Here is a 17,386-nt window from a genome sequence, read left to right on the forward strand (position 1 = left end):
CTTTAGGAATGCATTACTTTCAAGAAGATCTAAGGGGAGGAGACAATTTCCTTGTTTCTATTATGTAACGAGTCTCTGATCTTTAAGAATATTTCTCGGTGTGTCCATTAGATGGAGCAGTTGGCTTGAAATTTTTAAGAATTTAAACAAAATTGACTCTCAGGATTTTTGCAAAATCCCTCTCTCTGTTCATCATCCACTGTGTTTGCTCTGAAAATATTTGATTTGGCAAATTAAAGTTTATACAATGGAGCCCAGTTTTTCAGACACAGAAAAAGCCAGCAAGCATATTACATTTATTTATTTGATGCTTGTTCTAGTATAAAGCTTTGAAAGTCATACTTGGTGTTTGTTAAAAGTGCTTGGATTGTCATTAAAGGGATAGTTCTCCAAAGAATGAAAATTCTCTTCTTTTTTTCCTATAAAATGTCCACTTTCACTTACAATTCCACATTCTTCTTCTTTTGTTTTTGCCGATTTGCATGACATATCGACACCTACTGGGCAGGGAGGAGAATTTATAGTAAAAAAAGACTTAAATATTCATCTGTTTATCACTCTCACCTATCATATCGCTTTTGAAGACATGGATCTAACCACTGAAGTCGTATGGATTATTTTTATGCTGCTTTTATGTGCTTTTTGGAGCTTCAAAGTTCTGATCACCATTCATTGTATGGACCAACAGAGCTCAGGTTTCTTCTGAAAATCTGTGTTTGTGTTCTGCAGAAAAAAGTAAGTCATGCATATCTGGGATGGCATGAGGGAGCGTCATTTTCAGTTGAACTATTCCTTTAAACCACCCACATGAAATATTTGCAGCAGTGTGGTTTGCACTCTGCATATTGCAATTCATCAGTCAAATCAAATATAGGCCAAGCATGTATTGAGAGAAAATCAAACCATTCATTTGATGAAATACCTTGGTGTTTTTTCTCAGCTAAGCTCAGTCTGTTCTCAGTTTGCCTAAATCTGAAAATTCTGTCATCTGCTCTCCTTTGTGTCTCTCGAATGCCAGATAAATCTTTTATTTTTTATTTTTTATGGCAAATAAAATTATTTGTTTATTAGAATGTCATGGGGTTTTTTCCCCCTTTTTTTGTCCTTTTAAGAACTTGACATCCACTGGTCGCCATCCACTTTTTTATGCTATGACAAAGAACACCCTGGATATTCTGTTAAATATTTCATTTTGTGTTCCCCAGAATAAATAGAAAGTATGCACATCCAAAATTTCTCCAACAGGTGCCGGATAAAAGCAAAAGGTTTCTGATCGAAACGTTACTGTTGTTGTTTCTTTTTTTTATAAATAAAAGGGAAGAGTAAAACAGTCTGCGAATTTTCCTCATTTTATTTTGCATTCCCCAGCAATAGGAAATCTAGAAACAGATTAAAATCTTCTAAATGATAATTTTGTCCATTTTTAAGAGTACACAGTAGCATACCTCAAAGCTTGAATTAAACAGTTTCTTTATGAAGCACATGAAGCACTTTCTTAGGTTACCACACAAAACACTTTCTGTTAAAATCTGAAAGCAGCCTATTCCGTGTCTGAAAAGTCTCAAATGTTTGTCACACCTTAGTCTTTTTAGGCAAGTTGACACCTCAAGTAGTGAAATAACAAATATCAAAATCAGATCTCTTAGGAACTCTATATAGGGTCGTTTACAGTCCCCAAAATAGAACTGCTTGGCAGAGGTTGGTTAAAGTAACTTGTTTAGTAGTGTCAGGGCCAAGACAAGTGGATAGAAAGACTGTGTACATGCTGAACTGTGTTCATTTGGATAACCGTAATCCGTTCTGCAGGGATTCTGGACTTCTTTAAGAGGGATGGGTTTATCATCTGGTTTGGTACCATTCAGGCTGTCTCTTACCTATTGAAACAGAAAATTACTTTTAGACATTTAGGGCAAGTGGTTGTCTCCTCATTGGAACTGGAGGGGGGTGTTGGAAGTTTCTGGGGGCACAACATGCATCAACCCTTTTTGTCACAATTTCAAATGAGCGAACTGATTTGAATCCCTCTTCCGATGACCCAACATGACATTTATGTTGTCTTATCTGTAGCGAAATATCTAATTATGCTGTTCATCATCATGTGTTCAACCCAGTTACATAAATTCTCTATTTTTATTAGTGGTATTTTGTGTAAATACAGTATTTCGGTTCCAGTTTAGTGCTATTGCTCAGATCAGCATTGATAAGTACCACATAAATACTGCTCTGATTTAAAAATAAATAAATTATAATTTGATAGTTATGTAGATATTATAGATAGACATTGACTCCTTAAACAGCTTCAGTGTAGTTAGCTTCTTGTTAGTATTGTAGTAACTACTTTTTCTAATGAGTGGCATGTCTGTCTAAATAGAGTGCAACGGTCTGATTGAGGAAATAAAAATCCCATTCAAGTTCTACAATGGCGATAACTTATACTTTTTAACCGTTACTTATAAACCTTTAACGGAAGACCTACAGTGAGCTCCAAGGTTGTTCATCGATGGTATATAATTCTGCTGAAGCCATCGGTCATGTTAAATTGCAGAATTCCTGGTGAATAACTACACTACCCATTATCCAGAAAAGAAAAGATCCACCAATCAGAGACTTATGGTGAACAAAGCATGGCAAAAGAGCTCTGCAGCAAACGCCCACCCTCATGACGCACTGTGAATGATGCAATCGATACATCCGAATATTTTGCAATAAAACGAAAATATATTGATTCTATACTTACAGTATAATCAATCACTTTAAATCAATAGTTTTATATTTTTGCATCATTTTTAATTCAATAACATCATTTGCAATGCTTAATTTCCTCATTAAAGATGTCTTGTACCTTAGACTCTTTCTCTAATTTTAATATACTAATGTGATTAACCTCTAAGCTGGTTGGTTTTATTCATGAGTGAGAACTCTTTTATAATGGATTTTATTTTAATCTCTTTGAAGGAAATGAATGGAAAAATACTTGCTTGTAGCTTGGAAAGCTATCATTTCAAAGTAACTTCCCGAACACTTGCTCTTACCCTCTCCGCCTCTCTAAACACCCTTAGCAGGTTCCTCCCAAGAGCATCCTTGATCTCATCATCAGTCCAGCCACGTTTCAAAAGCACAGCCACCAGGTCTGGGTACTTTGACACGTCCTCTAGACCAGTTGGCACCCTGTTCAAAGCCATTGCATTCTGTCTTAATGGTTACATATAATTAAAAGGCAATTATCATTGCATACAGAAGCATTACAAATTTGAAATGCACCACCATGTCTTCTACCATCAAGCTCCATGTACATTTCTTCTGATTAGAACACCAGCATCAACCATGTTTACCTTGGCACACCATCATAATCTCCTCCAAATCCAATGATACTAGAGCCAGCCACTTTCTTGATGTGGTCAAAGTGATCTGAAATTCACATATAACAGTGAAGTCAAGTTATTGTATTGCCTCATACCCTAGAGTGCTCAATGAACAACACTGAGGTCATTTTGAAAGTAACTTACTAGCCACATCATCGATGCTGGCATCTTCTTGGCAGGTGACATAGTCATTATAAAAATTTACCATGACGATGCCGTTCTTATTTTTCTGAAACAGAAACATGACAGAAAATGTTTACTTGTACACTGGATTCTGACTAGTTCATGCCAATTTTTAAGCTGTCACATATTATTAGAATAATTGTTGTTGACTAACATGCAGTGGCATTGCCTTCTTTCAGCCCTGTGATGATTTACCAGAAACTCCAGGGCCAAGCTGTGCAGCAATTTTACACTGTGAATGTTATCTCTCAATATTGTCTACAGTATAAGTATTTATTACTCACATGATAGATAACATACTTTATAGTTATAAAGCTCTTTATATTACTCTGAATTTTTTATATTAATAATATGTTTTATGTGAACAAAAGTGTTCCCTTTCAAGGCTTCCCCGTTGTTATCTTTTATAGCAGCTCTTATATAACAATAAATAAGTTACATCTCATGGACCTTTTATGAACATGGCTGTAAATCACTCATGGGCTATTCTTTAGATAAAAAAAAAAAAAAAGTCTGTTATGTAACTTTTTGAGATTTATGCTTTATTCTGGAAATTGCTGCGCTCACCACTTCAAGGAGAACTTCATCAGGAACATTCCTCTTGTGAGCACAGATGCTGTAGGCAGAAGAATGGCTGAAGATAACAGGTGCTTTGGATATCTCCAGTACCTGCTTCATCACCTTCTCAGATACATGAGACAGGTCAACAAGCATTCCAAGGCGGTTCATTTCCCAGATCACTTGCTGAGAGGGAAAACAATGGTCAGCATAAACATCCATATACAGCAATAACAAAGTCAACCTTTCTCTAACAACCAACCAAAATTTATTTTGACTCGTCCCTCCTTTTCTTTAAAAATGCAAAAATCTGGGTTACACTGAAGCACTTACAATGGAAGTGAATGGGGCCAATTTTTAAATGTTAAAATGCTCACTGTTTCAAAAGTTTAGCCACAAAACGTAAACAATATCCATGTTAACATGATTTTAGTGTGATAAAATCACTTACTAACCTTTTCTGTGTAAAGTATACCCAATTTTACAACTTTGTTGCCATGACAACATAACACTGTAAACCCTAAAATCCTAAAACGACTGTAAAAACGACAATTTAAACAACTTAATAACTCACACATAATACACAAGTTTTAACAGAAGAATTCATGTAAGAGCATTTATAAAATTATAAGCTTCACATTTCTGCATTTAACCCCTCCAAAAGTTGGCCACATTCACTTCCATTGTAAGTGTCTAAGTTTTTTTTTTTTTGGGGGGGGTTATAAAGAAAAGGACGGATGAGTCTAAATTATTATTATTTGTGCTAATCAACTTTATACCACAAATGCTGACAATTGAGCTGAACTTGAACCCAGAATATTCCTTTAATCACTGGTCATCAAAGTTAAGATTGCTTTTTAGAGTCAAATAAATGCTTTATGTTAATAACGTCATGGTTACTGGTGTAACCTCCGTTCACTAATGGAGGGAACAAGACGTTGGTGTCGATGTAGTGACACTAGGGGTCACTCTTGGGAGCCCGAGACACCTCTGGTCTTTGATAAAAGGCCAATGAAAATTGGCGAGTGGTATTTGCATGCCACTCCCCCGAACATACGGGTATAAAAGGAGCTGGTATGCAACCACTCATTCAGGTTTTACGCTGAGAAGCCGATATAAGGTCCGGCCATTTCAGCGGGTAGTTCAGCGTTGTGGCAGGAGGGACCAACGTCTCGTTCCCTCCATCAGGGAACGGAGGTTACACCAGTAACCATGACGTTCCCTATCTGTCACTCACTCGATGTTGGTGTCGATGTAGTGACACTAGGGGTCCCTATACAAAACGCCACAACGAACGAACTGTGTTACGTGAACTGGCGGTGTGTGGTGGACAGACTTGCTGTGTGACTCATAGCCAGCACACCAGGTCGACACGTAACCTCCCCCAACACAGTTATGAGTGTCGAACGGCCCTTTTTGGGGACAAGTCGACTACCCAAAGATAGAGACAGGCTTAACCCAGTCGTGGCCTCTTTTCCCCTTCTCTTTTTCCACTCCCTAAAAGAGAAGGGGGATTATCCGACTGGGCCACCAGGTCTAGTTGGGGGGTGTCCCTCCCAAGGGGAGGACACCGCGGAGACCACACCTCGCCCCAAGAGAGGGAGGGATATTTAAGTGGAAAAATACATCACATGGTCTTTCCAACCATGTGGAGAGCCTTCAAGGTAGATCCTGCCCAATGGGGGAGGAGTTACTACAACATGGAGACTGGGGCAGAGGGGCTCTGCCCAAGGAAGACGCAGTTTGCCAGCAGGGAAATGAATAAGCGAAAGATATAGATCACATGGGGTTAGCCTTACAGGGAACCGCCACATGCGGAGCACCTACCCCAGAACCGGGCTCTTAGTGCGTGTACTGGGCCGGCAGCGAGTCTCTCCGAAAACTCGAATGCCACAGGGCTCGGAGGAAGTCAACCAGGGAACAAATTTTGTGAACACTACTGGGAATTAACAGCACACATCTTCAGCTCAAAAGGAGGTGGAAGGTGCTATGTGCAAGTGATACACCCGGCCGGCTATCCCGGGCTTAGCCGCTTAAGTTGCGTGCCACTACCTGGGACGAAACCGGTTCCACCCGGAGGTTGTAGAACCTTGCAAAGGTGTTGGGTGTTGCCCAGCCCGCTGCTCTGCAATGTCTGATAGAGAGGCACCTCTGGCCAAGGCCCAAGAAGCCGCTACACCACGGGTAGAATGGCTCGTAGCCCTACCGGGGGCGGCATGTTTTGGGCAAGATATGCCATAGTTATGGCATCAACGAGCCAGTGGGCGATCCTCTGCTTGGAGACAGTGCTTCCTTTCCGCTGTGCACCAAAAGCAGACAAAGAGCTGCTCAGAGATTCTAAAGCTCTGCGTGCGATCCTAATAGATGCGTAAAGCACGCACCGGACACAGCGACGACAGGGCTGGGTCTGCCTCCTCCTGGGGCAGCACTTGCAGGTTTACCACCTAGTCCCTAAAGGGGTGGTGGGAACCTTGGGCACATAGCCCGGTCAGGGTCTCAGGATCACGTGAGAGTAACCTGGACCGAACTCCAGGCACGTTTCGCTGACAGAGAACGCTTGCAGGTCACCTACCCTCTTGATGGAAGTGAGCGCAGTCAGGAGGGCAGTCTTCAAGGAGAGTGCCTTAAGCTTGGCTGACTGCAAAGGCTCAAAGGGGGCTCTCTGTAGACCCTGAAGAACTACAAAGGTCCGCTGAGGGAACGAGGCACGGCCTGGAGGGATTCAGCCTCCTGGTGCCTCTTAGGAACCTGATGATCAGAAAATGCTTCCCTAAGGACTTACCGTCGACTGCGTCGTGGTGTGCTGCTGTGGCAGCAATGTACACCTCAAGGTGGAAGGGGACAGCCTCCCTTCCAACCTCTCTTGCAGGAAGGAAAGCACTGATCTGACTGCGCATCTCTGGGGGTCTTCCCGATGGGAAGAACACCACTTAGCGAACAGATGCCACATACAGGCACCTCGTAGAGGGAGCCTTAGCCTGAGTGATCGTGTCTACCATCGCAGGTGGGAGACAGCTTAGATCTTCCGCGCCCCATCCAGGGGCCAGACATGGAGATTCCAGAGGTCTGGGGGCGGGTGCCGGATGGTGCCCCTTCCCTGGGAAAGAAGGTCCTTCCTCAGGGGAATTTTGCCAGGGGGGAGCTGTCGCGTGGCGCGTGAGGTCCGAGCACCATGTCTGGGCGGGCCAGTAGGGTGCTTAGCAGGACAACCTTCTCCTCATCCTCCCTGACCTTGCACAGGGTCTGTGCAAGCAGGCTCACTGGGGGAAAACGCATATTTGCGAATGTCAGGGGGCCAGCTGTGTGCCAGCATGTCTATGCCGAGGGAGGCCTCGGTCAGGGCGTACCAGAGCGGGCAGTGAGGAGGATTCTTGGGAGGCGAACAGGTGCACCTGTGCCTGTCGAATCGACTCCAAATCAGCTGGACCACCTGAAGGTGGAGTCTCCACTCTCCCCTGAGGATAACCTGTTGTGACGGCACGTCCGCCGTAGTGTTGAGGTTGCCCGGGATATGAGTGGCTTGCAGCGACTTGAGGTGCTGCTGACTCCAGAGGAGGAGACGGCGGGCGAGTTGTGACATACAACGAGAGCGCAAACCACCTTGGCGGTTGACATATTCTACCATTGTCGTGTTGTCTGTCTGAACTAACACGTGCTTGCCCTGGATCAACGGCCGAATCCTCCGCAGGGCGAGCAGAATTGCCAACAACTCGAGGCAGTTGATGTGCCAACGCAGCCGCGGACCCGTCCAGAGGCCGGTGGCTGCGTGCCCATTGCAAACGGCGCCCCAGCCCATTTTGGAGGTGTCTGTCGTGACCACGACGCGCCTGGGGACTAGTTCTAGAGGAACACCTGCTCGTAGAAACGAGAGGTCGGTCCAAGGGCTGAAAAGACGGTGACAGTGGCGCCATCCCCAAAAATCATGGGTTGTGTCCCCGTCTTCGAATTGGCATCACCAGCAGGTGGGTGTGTCTTTAAGACCAAGCCTATACAATCTAGAGGGTGTCCAGTAGAATCAATGCAAAATCTTAAATCGCATCAGATACACACTTGCATTTCTAGATGCAGACTTGACATTTTTTAGAATCATAGCCCACACTTCCTACTACAATACCAAGTTTAAATCTTTCTCACATACTCTTTCTCACACTTTTTTTGGGATTTTACCCCCTTTTCTCCCAATTTGGAATGCCCAATTCCCAATGTGCTTTTTAAGCCCTTGTGGTCACGTAGTGATTTGCCACAATCTGGGTGGCAGGGGATGAATCCCAGCTGCCTCCACATCTGAGACCATCAACCCACGCATCTTATCATGTGGCTTGTCGAGACATAGCGCATGTGGAGGCTTCACGCCATCCACTGCAGCAACCACGCTGATCTCACCACGCACCCCACAGAGAACGAACCACATTATAGCAACCACAAGGAGGTTACCCCATGTGACTCCACCCTCCCTAGCAACTGGGCCAGTTTTGTTTCTTAGGAGACCTGGCTGGAGTCACTCAGCATGCCCTGGGATTCGAAATAGCGAACTAGCAAACTCCAGGGGTGATAGCCAGCGTCTTTTACCACTGAGCTACCCAGGCCCCCCTGCTTGAGGCAACATTTAAATAAATGTCCGAATTAAACACTCTGTACACTTTTGTCCATACCACGTGCAAATAAGAGATAACAGGTGTGACTTAACTTCTCTGGTTAGTTTAATAGAAAGGCTTTGCAATGGAAAAATATGGCCAAGAACTTTATGTTCGACACAAAACCAGGGAGGGGCTCTCTCAGGTGGAAGTGACCAATAAGCCAAATGTCTGAGACCGAATGCATAATAATAAAACAAAATCTAGCCCACCTTTGTCAATTGGCCTATGTAACTTATTGAAATGTAGTCTGGTATGTTTATCGTTCCAAATGAAGGACTTCGCTATGCTATCAAATTGCTTGAAATAAGAGAGGGGGACATCTACAGGGAGAGATTGTAGCAGTTAGTTGAATTTTGGAATACAATTCATTTTAATAACATTAACCTTCCCAAACATAGATAAATATAATGAAGCCCACCTGCCCACATCACTCGAAAACTCAAAATTAACTCAACTAAATCACACAAATTTGCTGGGAATAAGATGCCCAAATACTTAATGCCCTGTTTGGGCCACTGGAAGGTGTCCGGCTGAAAAGCCGTTGCTGGGCAGTACGCTGTCAGAGCCAAAGCTTCGGATTGAGACCAAGTGACTCTGTATCCTGAGAATTTAGAAAAGGAATTAATAATTCTGTGGAGGCAAGGCATAGATCTAGTGGGGTCGGAGACAAATAATAAAATATCATCTGTGCAAAGCAAAAGCTTATGCGCCATACCTCCCACCACCACTCCAGGAAAATCATCTTCCTTTCTTATCGCGGCTGCTAATGGTTCCAGGGCAAGACAGAACAATAAGGAGGAAAAAGGGCAAACCTGCCGGGTGCCCCTATACAAAGTAAAATAATCTGAAATTAATCCATTCGTCTGTACCGCCACTTCCGGGTGTCTATAAAGTAACATAATCCATCCAATAGAAGTATTCCTGAACCCGTATTTTTCCAAAATCTTAAAAAGACAATCCCATTCTACCATATCAAAAGCCTTTTTGGCGTAGAGTGAGATGGCAGCGACCGGAGTCTGATCATTCGCCACTGACCACATGATATTAATAAAACGCCTAATGTTATCAGAAGAGCTACGGCCTCGAATAAACCCCACCTGATCTATATGTATAAGAGATGTCATAACTTTACTTAATCTGTTTGTCAAAATTTTTGACAATAATTTTACATCTAGCTGGATCTGGGAAATTGGATGGTAACTCTTACACTCGCTTGGATCTTTGTCCTTTTTAAAAATCAGAAAAAATCATATTATATCATGAGGGGTGTCAGCGGCTTGCAACATCCCTTCAAGATCTATAAAAAAGCCCAGATCATCAGCGTTAGGTGCGCAAATATTAGCCAAAATCAACCTTTGCCCCTGAATTTCTGCTAAAACAATAACGATTCTGCCTAATTTATCTTTAATCTGTTTGAGACATTTGAATTGTAAATGTTTACTTATCAATGTAATGACTCCCCTGCTCTTGCTCGAGTCAGCACTAAAGAAAATATGCCCACCCCATATCTTCCCAAATTTTTCAGCTTCCTGCAGGGAAAATGCATTTCTTCAAGAAACACTATATCATATTTCTTATGTTTAACAAAAGAAATAACCTCCCTTCTTTTTATGGGGTGCCCCAACTCATTCACATTCCATGTGGAGAGAGACAATCCACTCATATTAACATTTTACATATTAGTAAATGTGCGCAATAACCCCACGCACGACAGTGCCAACCAGTGTCCATCCCTCTAAACTAGAAACAATCCATGTACGCCTAGGAGAGCCCACGCGACAACTTTGCTGTTGGATTGCTCAAGTCCGGTGTTTCTATACAAATTTTGTGAGACAGAATTGCACAGCAAAATATTATCTATAAAACAAACTCCAGCCAATAAACGGAATAAACACAAAAACATGTAGATTCATCCACATATCTGTCCCGAAGGTGTATTCCTTCACAGAACAAGCTCCAGCCGCTAACAGAACCAGCACAAAAAAAAAAATTGGGGTTTTAATTGTTCAATTCTTCGGACAGTCAAATTAATGTTCAGTAAGCCGGCCCATTTGGCCATTACATGAGTGCAACAAAAGACCCAATCACTCCAATGTCCTTCAAGAGATATTCCACTAAACAAACTCCAGGCCACAGGAGGCATAAGCACCAAAAACGTGCAGATTCATCCACAAACTATCCCGAAGAAATTATATTACTCAAAACAAACTCCAGCCGCTAGGCGGAACCAGCACAAAAAAAACCGAAAAAGGCACCCAGCTTCCCTGGACAGTCAAGTGTATGTTCAGTGAGTCAGACCCACTGAGACTCATTCTATTGTCTTTATAAAGGGCAATGCTTGCTGTGGGCATGTAAATTCTCTATCGCCATCCTTAGTATCTATTCTCAATTTGGCCAGAAACATCAGAGCAAAAGCGACCTTCCATTGCTGTAAGAATTTCTTGCATTCTCTGAATCAATCACGTTTCTCTCTTGTCGAACTCACAAATTCTGGGAACAAGAAAATGATGTGGTTCTTCCAAGAAAGCTTCCTTTACGCCTCATGTAACACAAGATCTTTATCAAATGATATCAGAAATTTGGCCAGAATTGATCGGGGCCTGTCTCCCTCAGCGGGAACCCTGTGAGATCACTCAATTTCCAGCTCATGTCTTGTTATGTTGAGCAGACTCGGAAAGAGCTCGTCAAGGAATTTTACCATATATCGGCCTTCCTCATGCTCAGGAATTCCAACAATTCGGACGTTGTTTCATCAATTACGATTCTCCAAATCCTCCAGTTTTTCCCAGACGCGCTGCAAATCCACCCTGGTCGCTAGTGGGTTAGCAGCTAATTCCCTCTCCGATGACTCCAGATAATCAATCCGTTTCTCGACGTCTGACACTCTTGTAACCATCTTAGTGAATTTCGTCTCCATGGCAGTGATCGATCGATGTATTACAGCAACCTCCAAGTCTGCAATGACCTTCGCCAGCATTCCCGTCATGTTCGACAGTTGACGCTGGATCTCTTCCACTGCACTGGCCGAATTCAGTCCCGGTCTTTCGGGCTGTTGTTCAGGGGCTTCAGCTTGAGCACGTAAGTGTCTTTTAATGTCTCCAGAGCCCGAGGATTTTGAATTCTTTGACATATTGTCTTCACAGAACAGTTAAGAATCAGGGTGTATTGAATCTCACTGGTTTATGACACAAATAGTAATAAAACTAGCAAAGTACGCAGAGCTCGCCGTTCACACGTCCGCACCTCACATGGTGCCACGCGACTCCTGTTGTTAACTATTGTTAACAAATGGAACCTTATTGTAAAGTGTTACCATAACTGTTATTTGGTGTAATACAGTTTTATCTAGGGTTATCCTGTATATATTCATTTAATTTTTTTTCTTAAGGTTGTATATAGTGGCCCTGAAAAGTATTTGGACATCCATGCCACACTTACTGTATAAATGTATGGACGTCATTGAATTACTTTTTTAAAAAAATTTTACACTTTTAAAAAGTGCCATTTATTTTAAGAAGATAGTTCGAGCACACTTTTCGAGCTAAACATTTCACGTAAAGAATTTGTCAGGTTATAAATGATCAAATAAAAGATAAAATAAGTAATTATACACTTTCTGGTTGCCAAATATTAGTAGAACATGTCCATTGTAAATGTGAACAGATTTACACCTGTGGTCACTCTGCTAGGTGTGAACTTGAGGGGAACTGATTTGTTACCACCACTAAAATCCCCTTAACATCATCTGGTTAAAAGTAATTGCAAACAAATAACTCAGAAAAGTGATGTTCTGACAAAATCTCATTTGTTTGCAGATGCACTTGATATTTTGTATGCAATGCAATGACATTAGGATGTTTTTAAGTGTGACATCCTTGCTGAAAAAAACATATTAAACCAGCCTTAGATGATTTTGCTGGTCTTAGCTGGTCTCCCAGTCTGGTCAAATCAGTTTGCCGACTGGCTAAACCAACAAAGCACCAGCTTGGCCAGTCTGGACACCAGCTAAAACCAGCTATATGAGCAGAAAACCAGCTTAGGTTGATTGTAGGAATACAAAAAGGTCTGAATACTTCTCAGAGTCACTGTTTAAGAGTAACTAACCTTGCCAAAGTCAGACAAACCATCATGTACTACTGGCTCAGATCCTGTGTCTACCAACCAGTTGTCTGCCCTACAAACAAAACATGGTAAAGGAAACAATAGGGCATCAGATGTTATCATGCACTCAATGGGCTTTTGCTATTTCTTTAGAAGCCTGAGGTTGGCTTCATTTCACCTCTTAGTTGTTCTTTTTCTCTCTAAATTCCAGGTAAGAATTCTGTGGAACAGCACCTGATTGAAAGTACTGCACGTTGAAATGACTGGAATTCCCCTTTTTTGGAGAATCGCTCATTTTGCAAACTAGCAGTTTTCCTTTTCAGTTCATGAGGGTGTGTTATGACAAGGTCAATCAACAAAGCTCCTCTGTCAGTTTCCAGGCATGTTTATATCTTTTACATTCCAAACTAACGAGATCATCATGTCATTAAATCAACATTGTTATTGTATTTCCTCACCTTGCAGGACCTTTTATTTAGAGAAAACAGAACTGGTTTCTTCAAAGATTATACAGTATGTTATACAGTATCAGATGCTATAAAGTGATGTGAGTTGTACTCTTCTGAGTGTATCCACTCACCAGGGTGTGTTGCAGCTATGTGTAAGAGTGAGGTATCGTACGCCCAGCTGGTACATAGTGCGCAGGGTGCCCAAACTGCTGTCGATAGAATGCCCACCCTCTACTCCAATGAGACAGGCTGTCTTATTCTGGGAAAAGGCATCCATTATATCTACAACAAGAATATATAAAACAATATGTTAAATATAAACATTTTAGTTTACACCAGAAACCACATGATTATAAATGGATCACTGACAAAAAAGGTTGTCTGAGATGATAAAATGAAATCTTTATCAAATTGAGTGTAAAGACTAGTAGAAAAAGCTAGAAGAAATCCAGCCTTTGTGTCCATCATCATTTCATACAAATGTCAAAGTGACTTTCAGAAATTTAAAATATGTTTATCATTGTAGAGGTGTATTCAAGTAATTGTTTTGTGTGCATTTTTAATGTATTTTAACTGTAACTTAATAGATCCAGACAAAAAGAAATCACATAATTTACCCAAATACAACTAGATATTGCTTGTGCAAAACTCACCAACACGATACAAGGGTGTTGTGGCTGGATGCCAGGGTGTTGCTATGTGGTTGCAAGGTGTTCTGGGTGGTTTTTGTTGTGTTGCTGTGTGGTTGCTAGGGTGTTCTGAGTGGGGGCCATTGCTAAGGTTTTCTGGGTAGTTGCTAGGTGGTTGCTTACTGGCCCAATTCAAAATAACCCAAGTCTATTTGATATTCTGGCCTTCAGATATGGCTCAGGGTCCTCATTTACTGCAATGTCAGTCTATAATATTTCTTCTCCTGTGTTATCGTCCACTAGGTTTGAAACGAGATGAGGGTGAATATTATACCCAGTGCTGGGCGGATTACTTGAGAATTGTAATCTGGTACTGATTACAAATTACTTGACATAAAATGCAATCAGTAACGTAATCGCATAGATAAAATTTTGGGCTAATATAATCTGATTAATTTTGGAGTACTTTTGGAGTAATTTCAACCTAATTCTATTTTGTTTTATGTCACATGCATTTGAGTAGGATAATCATTTTAACATGACAATGTTCAAAGAGGAAGAAAATATATTCCTTTCTTTATTACTAACAAAAAGAGCCTCACAAAAAGAGCTCCTTATGAATGAAATCAACATAAAATCTAACAGCAGTGACAGTGCATGGCCAAAGTTCAATACACTGAGACATCGAGTTCAATTTAAGTGCTTGAAACAATAGCAACTTTAAGAACATTCATGACCATAAAATCAAGAGCAATGATGTTGCTAGGCCAAAGCTTTCATCTAAAAACACAAACACTTTTGACCCTTACTCCTTACTGATGGTCCATCACCTACTCCAGAGATGAGGTGCTAGATATTATTTTTTGAACAGCAAGAATATTCTAAAAGAGCAGAATATTTTAAAACAGCAGTGCTCCACCGAGTCACACAAAAAACAGCTGTGTCTAGTTTTACGTCAAGTTTCATGCAGTGGACTGCATCAGCAGCAACAATAGAGTGATGGGCTTTGTTCCATATTGCTGCATATTTTGCAGTTGAACTATTGTGTACCCTTAGTACACAATACTAAGCAGGACCCTTAGAGATGGCATCCACTAGATCCTTTGAAGCAATTAAGTTCAATGTGTGAGCTGCACACTATTGGTGTAATTCATTCTTAAAAATGAAATTATCTCATAGATACAGTGGTTAAATGCTGAGGTAGACTGTGCCATCTTCACCTGGCTGGCATGTAGCGAGTATCAGTGTGTGCAATACACACAACCCTCCCCTTCTCTTCCGAAAACACTCAAAGACTTACCGAATGTATATCAGCGGTGTGCTGATTTAGAAATAAAAATGTAAACGATTGAAAAAATAGAATTATTAAGATGATCAATAAATAATTAACAATTGACTGCCGTTGCTTTGTTAATATGTAATCATGTAATCTATAAAAGTATCTGTAGTCCAATTACAAGTATTTAAAATGTAATTTAATCCAATTACAAGAATTTGATTTTCGTCATCTGAATACATAATCCAGATTACATGTAACCCGTTACTACCCAGCACTGACCATACCTTTAACTTTGAAATATTACATGCATTCATTTGTGCACCTTGAAATTTCTCACCTTGACTGCTTGCAGCGAATTTGAAATCTTCTGGGTATTGCTCGCACATCCTGTGGATTACGTCTATCTGCTCCAAGGTCTGTCTGACCGAGTCCTTATACTGGGTATCACATGATACATAAGCTGCCCAGAACTGCAACACAAAACATCAGACATCACCACACATAGTTCGAGTCACCCATGTTGGATGCTCCTGTGTTGTAGATGTGCGTACTCTTGTACCTGTGCTGCGAGGCGCCCCTGTCTGATTTTTGGGATGTTGGTGTGTGTTGAGTTTAGTGTGTACAGGTCCACCATGTTGAGCTGATTATTAAACAGGCTCTTCATCTGCCAGGGCAGGTCATTGTGTCTGTTTTACAAGAGAATGTCGTCATAATGCCTGTTTTGCAAGATATTTCAGTCACTTGGACCATTTCAAATAGCACATACAATCTGACTTTAATTATTAAAAAATAAGAACTTTGAAAGTAAATGAACTTCCTTCAAAAAGCAGCTCTATTCCACGTTCTATATCTGTTTTCACTTTTAGTAACTGTTTGTTCCATAACATTTGTTATATTACAGACCATTTTATTTCTTACCATATCATCTCTGATTATATTTGATATCAGCATAGGAATTGTATTACTATAGATAGAAAGATAGACAGACAGACAGACAGACAGATAGATAGATAGATAGATAGATAGATAGATAGATAGATAGATAGATAGATAGATAGACAGTCAGACATGCATTCAGACAGACAGGTAAACAGAGAGAGAGAGACATAGAGAGACAGACAGACAGATAGGCAGATATTGATAAACAGACAGACATACAGAGAGACAGACAGACAGATAGACAGACAGACAGACATACAGACATGCAGACAGACATGCATACAGACAGACAGTCAGACAGTCAGATGATAGATAGATAGATAGATAGATAGATAGATAGATAGATAGATAGATAGATAGATAGATAGATGTTTATCTTACCCATCGATAAGTGGGGTGTCTGCCATCAAATTCAGTGCTTGCTCTATAAATTCATTTGCCACAGAGTTGGCTGTTAAAGCCCATAGCATCAAATACACAGTCCTGACCCATGCCATCATTACCACTCTGTTTACCTGGTCACTCTGTAACCTTTAAGTCTTAATGTATTAATCCTCCAATAACTCTACCTATTTTACCTCCTCTGTTTTTCAGCTTGTTTCTTATATGAAAAGATGTATAACCTCTTTAAGCGCTCTATCTCTCTCTCTCTCTCTCTCTGTCAATGTGTACTGACACAGTAAGGGCAAAAGGCCAGTGTCAGGGCTTAAGTTTACCTCATAATTATGCACTTGCTGAACGTAAGTTAATGTATAATTTTGCGTTGTAAAATTGTCCCAAAAACATGACATAAACACATACCTGTATTTTGTTTTTATGACAGACAGGTAATATAATTGTCAGTATAACAGTGTTTTGTGTTGTTGTTTAAAGTCCATCTCAGGATGGTGTGAACTTCCAGGAACATTGTCATCAAAAGTGTTTCTTTGGCTAGTTCAGTCTCTTCAGTGCATTTGAGCATTAACCAGGTAAAAGTCACTCAGTGTCTCAATATGACAGTCAAACATCAGTTTAATCAATCTCATGGGATGAATGCTGTGTAGAATGAATCAGTCACATGTGGGCAGACATGTTTTTACAAATAAATGTGTAGATTTTAATTGTTTAATGAAAGTGACAGCAATAATAAGTACACCTTATGGCAAAAAGTATTTGGTCACCTGAACACCACACCCATATGAGCTTGTTGAACATTTAATTTCAAAACCATTGGCATTAATACGTAGTTGGTCCTCTCTTAACTGCCATA

General features: G+C 41.0%; 1 protein-coding gene across 1 annotated transcript; it reads right to left on the reverse strand.

The window, feature by feature from the left end:
- Nucleotides 1–1,425: 1,425 nt before the first annotated feature.
- On the reverse strand, nt 1,426–16,792 carry dpep1 (dipeptidase 1). The gene is made up of 10 exons (XM_051702365.1): nt 16,519–16,792; nt 15,758–15,884; nt 15,536–15,668; nt 13,422–13,572; nt 12,845–12,914; nt 4,113–4,289; nt 3,507–3,591; nt 3,333–3,408; nt 3,033–3,168; nt 1,426–1,874 (listed from the first exon to the last, which is right to left on the reverse strand). Exons 1-10 carry the CDS (start codon nt 16,635–16,637, stop codon nt 1,704–1,706), a joined length of 1,245 nt encoding a protein of 414 aa, XP_051558325.1. The 5' UTR covers nt 16,638–16,792; the 3' UTR covers nt 1,426–1,703.
- Between the last annotated feature and the right edge of the window lie 594 nt (nt 16,793–17,386).

This window comes from Myxocyprinus asiaticus, chromosome 1 (genome assembly GCF_019703515.2).
Source record: "Myxocyprinus asiaticus isolate MX2 ecotype Aquarium Trade chromosome 1, UBuf_Myxa_2, whole genome shotgun sequence".
In the NCBI taxonomy this organism is placed as follows: Eukaryota; Metazoa; Chordata; class Actinopteri; order Cypriniformes; family Catostomidae; genus Myxocyprinus; species Myxocyprinus asiaticus.

What these genes read in the sequence shown, in the direction of transcription:
- dpep1 (XM_051702365.1), bottom strand. Translation starts at nt 16,637, where the DNA reads ATGATGGCATGGGTCAGGACTGTGTATTTGATGCTATGGGCTTTAACA. An exon ending in AGGGGCGCCTCGCAGCACAG is followed by an intron (nt 15,669 to 15,757) that starts GTACAAGAGTAC and finishes TTTGTGTTGCAG; the next exon opens with TTCTGGGCAGCTTATGTATC. An exon ending in TGTTTAGAGAGGCGGAGAGG is followed by an intron (nt 1,875 to 3,032) that starts GTAAGAGCAAGT and finishes CTGTTTCAATAG; the next exon opens with GTAAGAGACAGCCTGAATGG.